At 54.5% G+C, this 14,439-nt stretch overlaps 1 protein-coding gene across 2 annotated transcripts in view; it reads right to left on the reverse strand.

Annotated features, from left to right (window-relative positions):
* Positions 1–1,564: 1,564 nt before the first annotated feature.
* The window catches only part of ZC3H3 (zinc finger CCCH-type containing 3), a 79,801-nt gene continuing 66,926 nt past the window's right edge, over positions 1,565–14,439 (reverse strand). Inside the window, exons 10-12 of one of the 2 annotated variants that reach the window (XM_060115804.1) lie at positions 4,703–4,881; positions 3,719–4,086; positions 1,565–2,013 (exon numbers count right to left, since the gene is read on the reverse strand). In XM_060115804.1, the coding sequence (XP_059971787.1) occupies positions 1,982–2,013; positions 3,719–4,086; positions 4,703–4,881 (579 nt within the window). In that variant the 3' untranslated portion in view covers positions 1,565–1,981. Of the gene's footprint in view, positions 2,014–3,718; positions 4,087–4,702; positions 4,882–12,347; positions 12,458–14,439 lie in introns of those variants that run through there. The other variant, XM_060115805.1, reaches the window with a different exon arrangement.

Genomic DNA, 14,439 nt, shown 5'->3' on the forward strand with positions numbered 1-14,439 from the left:
GGGGCCCTTTTTTAAGATTAATTAATTAATTAGTTAATTATTTTTTTGGCTGCGTTGGGTCGTTGCTGCGTGCAGGCTTTCTCTAGTTGCAGCGAGCGGGGGCTACTCTTCATTGCGGTGAGCAGGCTTCTCATTGCGGTGGCTTCTCTCGTTGCGGGGCACAGGATCTAGGCGTGCAGGCTTCAGTAGTTGTGGCGCACGGGCTTCAGTAGTTGTGGCGCATGGGCTCAGTTGCTCCGCGGCATGTGGGATCTACCCGGGCCAGGGCTCGAACCCATGTGCCCTGCACGGGCAGGCGGATTTTCAACCACTGCGCCACCACGGAAGCCCCTGGGGGCCCTTTCTTCACAGCTGGGTCTGACTCCAGAATCCACCATCCTGCTGAACTGGCACACGTCAGGCCCCAGCGATCAGCACGAGACGAGGGGACCCCTGCTCCACTAGATTGAGCAGCGCCACCGCACGCTGACGCTGGGCAGGACCCTTGCCACGAACTGGCCTTGGTTCTTGTCACCTCTGGGGCTGCCGCAGGGACGTGCCATCACACAGACAAGGACTGGTGGAGAGCAGGACCCCCGGATCCTCACCTTGGCCTCCCGGGGTGGAGTGTCCATCCCTCCCGAGCCGGGGCTGGGCCGAGGGGCCTTCTTTGGCCAATGCGACCCTCGAGGATGTAGTGTGGGCGGAGGCCCGAGCTGCACCCACACGGGTGGCCCTCTTACCCTTCAGCCAGTGCTGCCCTTACAACCTGGGCCCAGAAGGAGCACGTGGAGGACACGTGGCCGTGCAGCTGACCCGACTCCAGGCAGAGTGCGAGGGTGCAGGCTGGGGAGCAAAGGGCCCCCAGCGCGCGGGGTGGCTTGTGATGCGGACCCCGGGGCGGCAGCCAACTGACACAGAGCTGCAGGCACGGGCGGCCACCCCAGAAGGGAGGCTGTTGGCACATGCTCACCAGGGGGAGCACAGCTCACTTCCCTGGGGGTGAGGGGTAAATACCCGGAGTGGCCATGCACCCCTCTAAGCCTGGGCAGTGGCATCCAGCAGGGGGCCAGACCCTGTCCGAGGCCCCCGTGCCCTCAGCCAGGGCTCCCCAGGCCCTGGGGCCAGAGACGCTGCCTCCTCCCTTGGGCCGCCCTGTCCCAGGCCTGGTGACAGCTTGGGGCAGGTCCTCTGGCCCCAGGCTGTGGCATCCAACAGGCAGCCAGGCCCCTCCTGGGTCTCTCCCAGCCACAGATCACACTGGCCTACCCGTGGGGGACAGGCTGCCCCAACCCTCTGAGCCATCCTGGGGCGGCAGGGAAGTGGCCCACGTTCCTGCCCGAAGGCACGGAGGGGCTGTGCCTCTGCCTCGCCAGGGCCAGGTGGGCAGGTGGAGACTGAGTGGGGGCCACTGGAGGGGGGTCTGTGGCCTGCCCCTCACCTTCCCCTCAATCTCAGGCCTCCAGGTACACCCTGGGGTGGCACCCCTGGGGAGGCTCTGGGGCCCCTGGGTAGTGTGCGTCCACCTGAGCCATGCTCAGCAGGCCGGGCAGCAGTGGGGTGGCAGGCAGGACAGCCACGAGGACACAGGACAGAACCTTTATTGCTGAACACAAAACGCCCGCCAGGGAGGCCTGCCCGGCAGTCTCTCCCTGGGCAGGAGGCCTGCGGGAGGACCGGGGTGGGGGTGGGGGGGTGCGCATTGCATGGCCGCTGCCACACCCACAGTGGGGACGGGCCTGGGGGTGAGCTCTGCCGGGCACCCCTCGGGGCAAGGCTGAGGACCCAGGGGTGGGCGGGTGGGTGGAGCCCAGCCCGAGGGAGGCGAGGCCTGGGCACTGATCTCGCAGGGCTGGGAGCCAGGCGGGCAGAGCGACGGCCCTGCAGCCCATGGGGGGCGCTCTGTGGCAAGCGGTCCCTCCTCTGGGGCGGTGGCGGGCAGAGCCTCCTTCCTCTCCAGGGATGAAGGGCTGAGGTAGGCGTGGGCCGGCTCCCTGGGCCCTCACAGACGGGGTTTGATGTGCAGTGATTTCCCTGTTCCGAGAGGGGCAGAGGTCAGGCACCAGAAGCCCCCCAGCCAGGAGGAACGCCCCGCCTCCCGAAGCTTCTGGGTCGGGGACCGCTAGCCGTGGGGAGGGGCTCTGACACGGTCGTCCTCTCGTCCACCACCCACTGTCCTCCCTGGGGTCCGGCGTCTAGCAGGGCGCAGGCCTGGCCTGTGGGGCTGAGAGCTGCCCTGGGTGGGGGAGCAGAGGCCTGCCAGGTGGGGCAGCCCCTGGGGAGTGGGTGGGCCACGGCGGGAGCCACAGCAGTCTGCAGGCGGAGCTATAAACACCAGGTGCAGGCGGCCTGCACGCAGACAGCACAGGCTCGCACCTGGACAAGTCTGAGGCTGCCAGACGGAGCCCCTGATGTGAAAAGCCAGGGTGCGTGTGAGCAGTTGCTGGGTGAGGGGCGGGGCTGAGGCCCCTGTGCAGGGTGACATGCCGGGGCGGGAGGGGCGCGGTGGGAGAGGCTTCCCACAGCAGAGCAGGCTCCTGCCCTGTGTGGCCCGTGCTCACTGGGCGCCAATGCCCCTCCCCGCCTGTGAACACTCCAGGCCAGCAGCCCCACTGACCACAGACGCCTCCGTGTGGCTGCCCATCGGCACGGCACTGTCCACGTGCCCCCTGCCAGCCCGCCTCTCCTCTTGGGACCCCACTTCAGGGCCGAGGACCCCAGTCACCGGCTCAGCCAAGCCAGTGCCTAGAGGTCAGCCCAGCCAGCCAGGGCCCCCGGCCTGCAGACTCCACCGGCCTCTGCCTGAGGGCCTTGGCCCCCCTCTTCCTGTCCTTCCAGCTCCCGGGAGGTCGGCAAGGCCTGAGCAGGGAAGGAGGCTGATGGGGGCCCCCAGGCCAGTGGGGGTCTGCAGCCTCTCACCCACCCTGCCTGCTTCCTCTGATTCTGGGGCTGGTTGCAGGGTTCCTTATCTTACTTAAAAAAGAAAAAAAAAAAAAAAGAATTTTCAAAGGTGGCTGCCTCGGGCTGTCTGCTCCCTCCCCCCATGCCCCAGTGTGTCCTCCCGATGGAAGGAGCTGGTGACCAGCCAGGCCGGGTGGGCAGGTGGAGGGCCTGGCCGCAGCTTGGCGCCCGTGACGCGGGGGCTGTGAGCAGGCGTGTGAGCGAGCTCAGCAGAGCTGTTAGAAAAGGCTGCAGCAAGCGTCTTCCATTAACGCTACAACCGTGAAATATGACAATAAAATGATAGCCGTATGGTCGCAAATTTGCAGCCCGCCGAGCTGCGTGGGGTTTATCGTCACTCAAACGCGCAGAGAGCTGTAAAATGTTTACAGAAAGGGTCGTTTGCAGCCATAAAATCCTCTTTTCTCTCCTAAACAAGGCTGAGTGGAGCCATTTACCAAGCCCCAAATGTTCATCGGGGGAGAGGGAACATCTGTTCTCTCCAGGAGCGTGCAGTGATCTTCCAGAACAAATTAACAGAAATGGGTGCTTTCTAATTAAATCAGCCCTCGGCTGGGGCGGTCTGTGCAGGCGGCGCTGCTGTGCTCGCACCTCGCCGGCCCTGCCCCTGTGGGCCCCCGCAGGTGCACACCTGCCAAGCCAGGGACAGGGCACAGCAGCACCCAGCCCACGCCAGCTCTCCGGAACCATCCAGGCCCCGCCTAGAGATTCTGACCCAGTGGGTCTGAGGCGGGCACTGCAAGAGTGCAGGCTGGGCTCCGGCGGGCGGGCTGCCTACCTGAGTCCTTGGTGGGGCTGCTCCTGGGGGTCGGGGCCCTGGGCTGGCCTCCTGGGCTTGGCGAGGACTGCAGGGAGATGAAGGAGGGCAGCCTGCAGAGGCTGCCGGAGCCCGTCCCCGCCGAGGCAGCCTCCTCTGGTAGAGACGGCTCCTCCTGGTCCAGGGGCAGGGAGGCGGAGGGGGAGGAGGGGGAGGGGCGGGAGGGGGAGGACGGAGGGGAGGAGGAGGGGGGGCAGGAGACAGAGGAAGAAGAGGCTGAGGCTGCAGCTAAGAGCAGTGGGGAAGGCGGTGGGGAGGCCGAGCCGGCTGCCGCGGAGGTGGGGCAGCTGGACGTCTGCCTGGTGGGGCGCTGGGCGGCCAAAGACTTCCTGCGGGAAAGGAAGGGGAGCAGAGGCGTGAGGGTGGGCGGCCGTGGGGCAGGCGGTCGTCGGGGGTGGGGCGGCCGACCACCTGTACACTGCCTGTCCCGGCGGCAAGGCTCCCAGCGTCGCCCCGCCCCGGCAGCCGTCAGGCATCGCCTTGAGGGTTCAAGGCTGGCCGTGGGCCCAAGGACAGGCTGGTGGCGCTACAGGGCCTGCAGCAACGCCACGCTGACCCTGTCCTCACCTTCTGCAGCCTTCCTCGTCCACACTGGCTCCCACGCTCACAGGGGGGTGAGCACAACAGGGGACCCAGCCGTGAGCATCACCTGGGACCCTCCCCTCCTGGGGAGTTGGAGGGGGCAGCTGAGAAGCCCCCACCTTCCTCCCCAGGGCGGGGGCTGGGCAGCCCTGCACAGCTTGGTCTGGGCCAGGGATGCCCTTGGCTCCACACAGCCTGGGGACCAGGGGGTGGGGCACCTCGAGGTCACTTGATTGACTCTGGACTGAGGTTTCTTTTAGGGTCTGAAGCCCACAGAGCTGGGTGGTGGCGGTTGGGGGGGGGCTCCTTCCTGACCACCCCCCACCCCGCGCTTACACATGCAGCGCCCACTGTCCCCGTCACCTGGGCCCATGGCTGGTGGAAGCCCTGCTCCTAGGGGGCGTGGTGTTGGGCTCCGGGGCTGTGGCTGCCCGCCGGCCGAGGTGCCTCTGGTTGCGGTGGAGCAGCTGGCACTGGGCGCCCCGGGGACAGACGCCCCTGCGGGAGAAGTCGGGACACAGCAGCGTGTGCTTCTTCTTGCACTGCGGGGAGAAGGGGTGTGGCTGGGCAAGCCAGTGGAGGCCTCTGCGCCACTGGGGTGGCCCTGCCTGCTCCGCCCGGTGGGGCTTGGGCCAAAGGCTTCCTGTTGGGGGACTGAGGCCCGAGGGCCAGAGTGGCCCCGCGGCCCACACTCCACCCGTCAAGAAGACGCCCCTGAGCAGCCCAGGGGTCGAGGGCACCACCCAGCCCGGCTCTGGGCCTGGACTGAGGGCAGGGCCTGGCTTGAGGGTCCTGCCAGGCTGAGGTGGGGATTCCCAGGGCGCTGACCACAGCCCACCCATCCTGGCAGAGGACCAGGGTGGGGGGCGCTAGGCCTGGGGGCCCAGGGTGGAGGCCGGCTGCACACCTTATCTACCACACCTGTCACGGTGCTAATTACACCCCGTGGGGGTGGCCTACGAGCAGCTCGGGGCAACAGGCAGCCTCAGCTCTGCCCTCCAGGCCCAAGGCCTACCTTTCCTCGGCCCTCCTGTCCCCGGGACTAGGGCTGCAGGGCCCAACTCGGCAGCCGGGCTGTGTCCCACTTCTTGCCTGGCTCTTCGAGGGGAGGGGGTCCTGTTCTTCCCCACACCCAACAGCTGGCTTAGGGGGCCCGACCCAGCAGGAGAGAGCCAGGTACAGCAAGCCTCATGGGCCAGGTGACAGGTGATATGCTGGAGACAGACCCAGATGGGAACCACTGCAAGCAGAGTCCCTGTCAAACCCACCCAGAGGGGAGTTTAAAACCAGCCCCGGTGCCTGAGCAGCTCGAGGGTGCCCACGCGCACAGCCACTGGGAATCCACGGCCGCAGCCTCCAGAGCACTTCCTCCCGGCCCCTAACCGCTCCCCAGGCACGTGCCCTGAGAGCCCCGGCTCTGCTCCCAGCACCCAGGACAAGGCTGGCCGAGGGCCCCACGGGGCGCGCACCCACTCTGTGAGCGGGATCTCGGCACTGACCCCATTCTTGTCCCCACACCTGGCTCCCGGATGCCCCCAAGGGACTAGAAGCCCCGCACACTGGAGCCTGGGGGCTGGCGTGAAGACAGGCAGGCAACAGCCCCTGAGCACCCTTGCACCACCACAGCAGCCCATCCCTGTGCTGGGCAGACCCAGCCCTGCCCCCGAGCAGAAGGCAGGCTCAGGCCAATGCGTGCTCTCCCTCCCTCCCTCCCTTCCACACGGCCCTCTGCCCTGGGCCTGGCCAGTGACACGATCCTGAACCCAGTGGCACGATCCTGAACCCAGTGGCCGCGCCCTCGCTGGCGCACACATAAAAGAGACACATGGAGATGCTGGGGCCACGCGGGGCTGCCTCTCGGGGTCTCCTGGGGAATAAGGGGGGTCGGGGCAGGTAGAGGGGACAGGAAGGACCTTTGGGTAGAGAGGGCCCAGCACCGGGCTACACACAGAGAGATGGCTAGAGGGCGCTGGACCTGCACTGTCCTGCGGTGACCACGAGCCCCGCGGCTGCTCTGAGCCTGGACAGTGTGACAGGTGCAACGCACAGGGGGCGCCAGGTAAAAGGCAGCACAGAGGTTTCTTCCCGGTCGCATGCTGACGTTTGTGATCTGCTGGGTCAAATGAACTCATCCCACCTGTTTCTGTTTCACTTTCTTAAGGTGGCTACTAGGAAATGTGAAATCCCACGTGGATTCACATCTGGCTGACCTTCCTACTAGAGACGGCTGGTCTGAACTAGTCTGAACTAGCTCCCAAGAACAACTGAAACCTAGGCTAGAGCGTAAAGAACTTTCTCAAATCATCCGAGAGCTATTGAGAAAGTGAAATGATGGAGGAAAATCTATGCAGAGACGTGGTGGACACAGGGCTAGTCTCAGGTCTCAAAGGCCCGACATCCCGCTTAGACCAAGGTCACTGAGGAAGGGGCAAAACCAACCAACCACACAAAACTCCCCGCAGAGCTGGAAATTAAGAGAGTCACTGCTAAATAATTCATTGGTCAAACAAGAAACAATGGAAGCTAGGTAATATTTAGAACCACATGGTCACACCAACACAACCCATCCAAATTTGTGGAATGCAGCTAAAGCAGCACTTGGAGAGAAGTCCTCAGCCTTACAGGCTTATGTTATTAGCAAAGAGGATATACCTCAAAAGTTAGAAGGAAAACACCAAAATGACCCAAAGAAAGCAGAGGGAAGGAAATAAAGAGAAAAGGAACATATGAACAGTACTGGGAATGACAAAAGTGCCGTTAAACTGCTGACACTGCAGAAAGCAAAAAGATGTCAAGATGATACAATGAACCTGAAAGCAGACGAAATCTACAAGTTCTAGAAAAACTGACAAGAACTGACATAAAACCTGAATGAACATTCCTATGACCATAAAGGAATTTGAATCAGTAGTTAAAAAATAAGGAAAGCTCCAGCCCAGGGTTTCACTGGTAGTTCAACCACATATTCAAGAATTGCATCATTCCAACCTTACATGAACTGGTCCACAGAAAAGGAAAGCAGAGAATACTTCTGAACTTAGTTTACTGGACCAGAATAATCTTAGAACCAAACCTTGACCAGAACTAGATGATAAGAGAACATTTAGGGACTTCCCTGGTGGTGCAGTGGTTAGGAATCCACCTGCCAATGCAGAAGACACGGGTTGGAGCCCTGGTCCGGGAAGATCCATGCCGTGGAACAACTAAGCCCGAGCACCACAACTACTGAGCCTGCGCTCTAGAGCCCGCGAGCCACAACTACTCAGCCCGCATGCTACAACTACTAAAGCCCGCATGCTTAGAGCCCGTGCTCCGCAACAAGAGAAGCCACCGCAATGAGAAGCCTGCGCACCGCAACAAAGAGTAGCCCGTACTCGCCACCAACTAGAGGAAGCCCGTGCGCAGCAATGAAGACTCAACGCAGCCAAAACTAAATATTAAAAAAATAAAATTTAGCATCAATTCAAAGTTTAGCAAATTAGTGATAGAAGGGAACTTCCTTAGCTTAATATAGAACCTTCCAGAAAGCCTCACTTGCCAAGGGGCATGGCTGGAAGCCCACGGCCATGACGAGTCAATATCACACTGGGCTTACAGGCAGGGCAGAAAAAGAAAGAAAAGGCATTTAAACTCAAAGGAAGAAAATATGGTCGTTACTTCAAAAGATATGACTATTTATGTAGAGAAATCCAAGAGAATCAACCCTATGGATGATTCACTACAATTACTAATATAGTTTAGCAAGGTTGCTGGAAACAAAATCAATATTAAAAATTGTATGTCCATACACCAATGAACAGTGTGAAGATAACATTTAAAAACATGTTCTTTATAATAATAATAAATGTGACAAGAATAAATCTAACAAAGATAACACAAGCAAGAATTTTATTAAATGAAAAGCTTTTGACAAAATTCAACACCCATTTATGATAAAAACTCTCCAGTAATTGGGCATGGAGGGAACCTATCTCAACATAATAAAGGCCATATATGACAAACCCAGAGCAAACATCATTCTCAATGGTGAAAAACTGAAAGCATTTCCTCTAAGATCAGGAACAAAACAAGGATGTCCACTCTCGCTGCTATTATTCAACATAGTTTTGGAAGTCCTAGCCATGGCAATCAGAGAAGAAAAATAAATAAAAGGAATAAGAATTGGAAAAGAGGAAGTAAAACTGTCACTGTTTGCAGATGACATGATACTATACATAGAGAACCCTAAAGATGCCACCAGAAAACTACTAGAGCTAATCAATGAATTTGGTAAAGTTGCAGGATACAAAATTAATGCACAGAAATCTCTTGCATTCCTATACACTGACAATGAAAGATCAGAAAGAGAAATTAAGGAAACAATCCCATTTGCCTACATATCAAAAAGAATAAAATACCTAGGAATAAACCTACCTAAGGAGGTAAAAGACCTGTACTCAGAAAACTCTTAAGACACTGATGAAAGAAATCAAAGATGACACAAACAGATGGAGAGGTATACCATGTCCTTGGATTGGAAGAATCAATACTGTGAAAATGACTATACTACCTAAAGCAATCTACAAATTCAATGCCATCCTTATCAAATTACCAGTGGCATTTTTACAAACTAGAACAAAAAAATCTTAAAATCTGTATGGAGACACAAAAGACCCCAAATAGCCAAAGAAGTCTTGAGGGAAAAAAATGGAGCTGGAGGAATCATACTCCCTGACTTCAAACTATACTACAAAGCTACAGTAATCAAGACAATATGGTACTGGCACAGAAACAGAAATATAGATCAATGGAACAGGATAGAAAGCCCAGAGATAAACCCACGCACCTATGGTCAACTAATCTATGACAAAGGAGGCAAAGATATACAATGGAGAAAAGACAGTCTCTTCAATAAGCGGTGCTGGGAAAGCTGGACAGCTACATGTAAAAGAATGAAATTAGAACGCTCCCTAACACCATACACAAAAATAAACTCAAAATGGATTAGAGACCTAAATGTAATACCAGACACTATAAAACTCTTAGAGGAAAACATAGGAAGAACACTCTTTGACATAAATCACAGCAAGATCTTTTTTGATCCACATCCTAGAGTAATGGAAACAAAAAGAAAAATAAACAAATGGGACCTAATGAAACTTAAAAGCTTTTGCAAAGCAAAGGAAACTACAAACAAGATGAAAAGACAACCCTCAGAATGGGAGAAAATATTTGCAAACGAATCAACAGACAAAGGATTAATCTCCAAAATACATAAACAGCTCATGCAGCTCAATATTAAAAAAACAAACAAAGCAATCCAAAAATGGGCAGAAGACCTAAATAGACATTTCTCCAAAGAAGACATACAGATAGCCAAGAAGCATATGAAAAGCTGCACAACATCACTAATTATTAGAGAAATGCAAATCAAAACTACAATGAGGTATCACCTCACACCAGTCAGAATGGGCATCATCAGAAAATCTACAAACAACAAATGCTGGAGAGGGTGTGGAGAAAAGGGAGCCCTCTGGCCCTGTTGGTGGGAATGTAAATTAATACAGCCACTGTGGAGAACAGTATGGAGGTTCCTTAAAAAAATAAAAATAGAATTACCGTATGATCCAGCAATCCCACTACTGGGCATATACCCAGAGAAAACCATAATTCAAAAAGACACATACACCCCAATGTTCACTGCAGCACTATTTACAATACCCAGGTCATGGAAGCAACCTAAATGCCCATCAACAGACGAATGGATAAAGAAGATGTGGTACCTATACACAATGGAATATTACTCAGCCATAAAAAGGAACGAAATTGGGTCATTTGTAGAGATGTGTATGGATCTAGAGACTGTCATACAGAGTGAAGTAAGTCAGAAAGAGAAAAACAAATATCGTATATTAATGCATATATGTGGAACCTAGAAAAATGGTACAGATGAACCGGTGTGCAGGGCAGAAATAGAGACACATATGTAGAGAACAAACGTATGGACACCAAGGCGGGGCGGGGCGGGAAGTGGCGGGGGTGGTGGTGGTAGTGGTGGGATGAATTGGGGGATGGGGATTGACATGTATACACTAATATGGATAAAATAGATAACTAATAAGAACCTGCTGTATAAAAAATAAATAAAATTAAATTAAAAAAAAAAAGAATTTTATTAAACGACATCGAAGGAGAGCCCTGTATAACTAGAGACGGTGTGCCTTGATCATGGGCAGAAGACTCACTGGAGAGACAGATACCAACTGTCCAAGGAAACCTGACTACAGAGGGGCCCACGACAGATCCACGGGCAAAGGGGCTCTTCAATGCAAGGTGTGTGGGCGAAACAACACTGGTCCCCTACACAGACACAAAATCACTTCCAGCTGGACTGGTGGGGAACGTCCTAAATGGCAAAGATCCGACCACAGGATGCAGTGGGGAAGGAGGTCTCATACAAGCACAAGAGGTGCAAACTGTAAAGACAGATGAATAATAATATTTCCATTAAAATTAAGACCTTTTGTTCATCAAGATACATCACAAAGATGGGATTTCCCTGATGGTCCCAATGCAGGAGGCCTGGGTTCGATCCCTAGTCAGGAAACTAGATCCCACATGCTGCAACTAAAGACCCCACATGCCATAACTAAGACCCGGTGCAGCTAAATAAATAAATAAATAAATAAATAAATAACTATTAAAAAGATACATCACAAAGAAGTGAAAAAATAAATGACAAACTGAAATAAGATACTTGCCACTAATGTGAATGACAAAAGATTAATATTCAGAATATTTTACATTGATATATATATATATATATTTTTTTTAATTAAAAAAAAATATTTATTTATTTATTTTTGGCTGCAGTGTGTCTTCGTTGCTGCGCCCGGGCTTTCTCTAGTTGCAGCGAGTGGGGGCTACTCTTCACTGCGGTGTGCGGGCTTCTCACTGCGGCGGCCTCTCTTGTTGCGGAGCATGGGCTCTAGGCACACAGGCTTCAGTAGTTGTGGTATGCGGGCTCAGTAGTTGTGGCTCGCGGGCTTAGCTGCTCCACGGCATGTGGGATCTTCCCGGGCCAGGGCTCGAACCCGTGTCCCCTGCATTGGCAGGTGGATTCTTAAACACTGCATCACCAGGGAAGTCCCATAATGATATATTTTTATGTTCACATTTATATTTTATAAATTTCCCATGAGTCAGTAAGAGAAAACCGACACAGTGGAAAAATGTCTCCACATTCACTTTAAAACGAAACAACAAAACCCCAGCTATTTTTCAGAAGAGAAGGCACGAGGGGTTTAAACATTAGGGAAGACGTTCTGCTTCATTTAAATCAGAGAAAGGCAAATTAAAAAATGCAAGGTAGCTTTCAATCCTTAAAATGATCAAAAAGAAAACAGAGGGCGCCTTCACAATGAACGTGTGGGCACGGCCTCTGCGAGTCGCCTGGAGGTTCCAACTACAGCGACCCGCCACACACTCCGCGCCTGCGGCCCTTGCTCTCCAAGGGCTCTAAAGCCCTGGTCCCCTCGGGGGCAGCAGAGCCCGCGGCACAGACTGTCCCCAAGACGCCAGCCTGCCCTCCAGAAGCCCTTCTGCAGGGGCAAGGCCGGCAGGACCACTGAGCTGCACACCTGCGCTCGTCCCTCAACCACCATGGCTCCTGGGGGCCACTCTGTCCAGGGCGCGGCCCTGCTGGCTGACTGTGCCAGGCCTGGTGGTGACTTTGGAGGAGCTGGCGTGGGGCTGCGGGTCCTCTCCTCCTTGGCCAGCAACATGTCGGACTCTTCCGTCTGGCTTGTCCACAGCAGCCCCACATGCTGGTGCGGCCCAGGGGCCGTTGGCCCTCACACTCTACCTGGGTCCCGCCCACTCGTTTCCGCCCTCCCGCGGGGGACAGCAACACCTCCACTGGGTGGCCCATCAACGTCCCCGTGACTCACCAGCTTCCTTTCCACCCTCCCAGACCAAAGCTGCCCCCTTTTCCAGCTTGGAAACCCCCTCCCTCTCCACCTCTGCCCACCACCGGCCCCTCTGCAGGCCTCTCGAGTGCGTCTACTCTTGGCCACTGTCCGTGGAGGCCCTGCCTCAATCACTTCATCATTCATTGGCACCCAAATGCAGACTGATATCCTAGAACAGAGAACAGAAATTAGGGGAAAACCAGGTAAAATCCAAACAAAGCCTCAAGTTAAGCTGGTAGTAACGTATCAATGTTAATTTTTTAGTTTTGACAGACAGTTACAGTTATGTAAGATACTAGGGCCTTCCTGGTGACACCGTGGTTAAGAATCCGCCTGCCAATGCAGGGGACACGGGTTCGAGCCCTGGTCCAGGAAGATCCCACACGCCGCGGAGCAACTAAACCCGTGCGCCACAACTCCTGAGCCTGCACTCTAGAGCCCGCGTGCCACAACTACTGAAGCCCACGTGCCTAGAGCCTATCCTCTGCAACAAGGGAAGCCACCGCAATGGGAAGCCCGCACACCACAACGAAGAGTAGCCCCAGCTCGCCGCAACTAGAGAAAGCCCGCACACAGCAACGAAGACCCAGCGCAGCCAAAAATAAATAAATAAATATTTAAAATAAACAAATAAATAAATAAACGGCGCTTACCAAAATGATATTAAAAAAAGAAAAGATACTAGCAGCGCAGGAGCCTGGGTGAAGGGTGCGTGGGCCCTTCTCTGCACTCTCTGCAACTTTTCGGTAAACCTACACGATCACAAAGAAGATGCTTATCTCACGATAAATGACAAGCACTCTGTGCCAGGCCCCATGCAGAGAACAAGCCTCCCCCTCGCAGTCAAGGTGCCTGCTGGACTCCTTCTGAGGGCATCAGAGGCCACTGCAAGGCCAGGGCCCTGCAGCAACAGAAGCTGATCCCAAGGGTGAGACCTACTGTCTGAAAAGGACAATTAGATGGGCAAGCCTCGGGAGAGACAGCCCAGAGGAAAGGCGAGAAAATGCCAACTAAATACAGATGGAAAAGGTTAAGAGCTCAAGATACAATGGAGAATGTTATACACACAAAGGCACACCAATACATTGAAAACCTCGATAAAACAGATCAATTTCTGGGAGAAAATAAGTCAAAATTGGCAAAATAAAGAAATAGAAGGGACTGCCACTTCCTGGAAGACAAAGGAGACATATTTGTCCCTACTCCTCCACTAAGCACCACCAAAACCCTGACAACCATAGGAAGACCATAAAAGGTGGAGAGGAGGCAGGCCACCAGGGACCTGGGGACCCAAGGAGTGATGCGGTGGTGGCTCCTGGGACTTCCTGTTGCCTCATCATCCTGACCTGGAGCGGAAGAAGTTGGCAACTTGGAAGTGTCAATGGGTGCAGATAAGGGGTGGCCCCCTCGCACCCGGGCCAGCAAAGGCTGAGTGGGGAGCCTCGACCCTGGTGTCCCTCCCCGCCCTGCTAGGATGGTGCTGGAGGAGGGTGAGTGGGAAGCGAGTACTGCCATCCACCCAGGACCACCAGGGAGACCCCTCCTCAGGGGTCAGTGAAAGCCGAGTGGGGGAACCAAGATTTATACCTGCACGCCCCCTGCCCACCTGCTGGAGTGGACTCAGGGGAAACCTGCTGAAACAGAAGGTTTAAATAAGATCCAGACTCTCGTAACAACCAAAACATCCAGGTTTCAATAGGAAATGACTCATCACACCAAGAGCAGCTGGCAAGGAACCACGTATACGGAGGAATAACTGTAAAGTTGTATGTGGATTTTCAACTGCGCCGGGGGTGGAGGGTGTTGGTGCCCCTGACTGCCCCCCGCCGTGCTGTTCAAGGGTCAACTGTACAGAGCAGAGACTGAATCAATAATCAAAAGCCTCCCCGCAAGGAAAAGCCCAAGACCAGATGGTTTCAACAGGTGAACTCTACTAAACATGTATAGAAGAATTGATACCTATTCTTCTTAGATTCTTCCAAAAAACTGAAGAGGCAAGAATACTTCCTAACTTACAATAGCCAAAACAATCAATGAGGCTAGACTTACCTTGATTCCAACACCAGAGAAAGATACTACAAGAAAAGGAAACTACAGATCAATATTACTTATGAATACAGATGTAAATCCTCAACAAAATACTATAAAACT

The sequence above is a fragment of the Mesoplodon densirostris genome, chromosome 13 (genome assembly GCF_025265405.1).
Source record: "Mesoplodon densirostris isolate mMesDen1 chromosome 13, mMesDen1 primary haplotype, whole genome shotgun sequence".
In the NCBI taxonomy this organism is placed as follows: domain Eukaryota; kingdom Metazoa; phylum Chordata; class Mammalia; order Artiodactyla; family Ziphiidae; genus Mesoplodon; species Mesoplodon densirostris.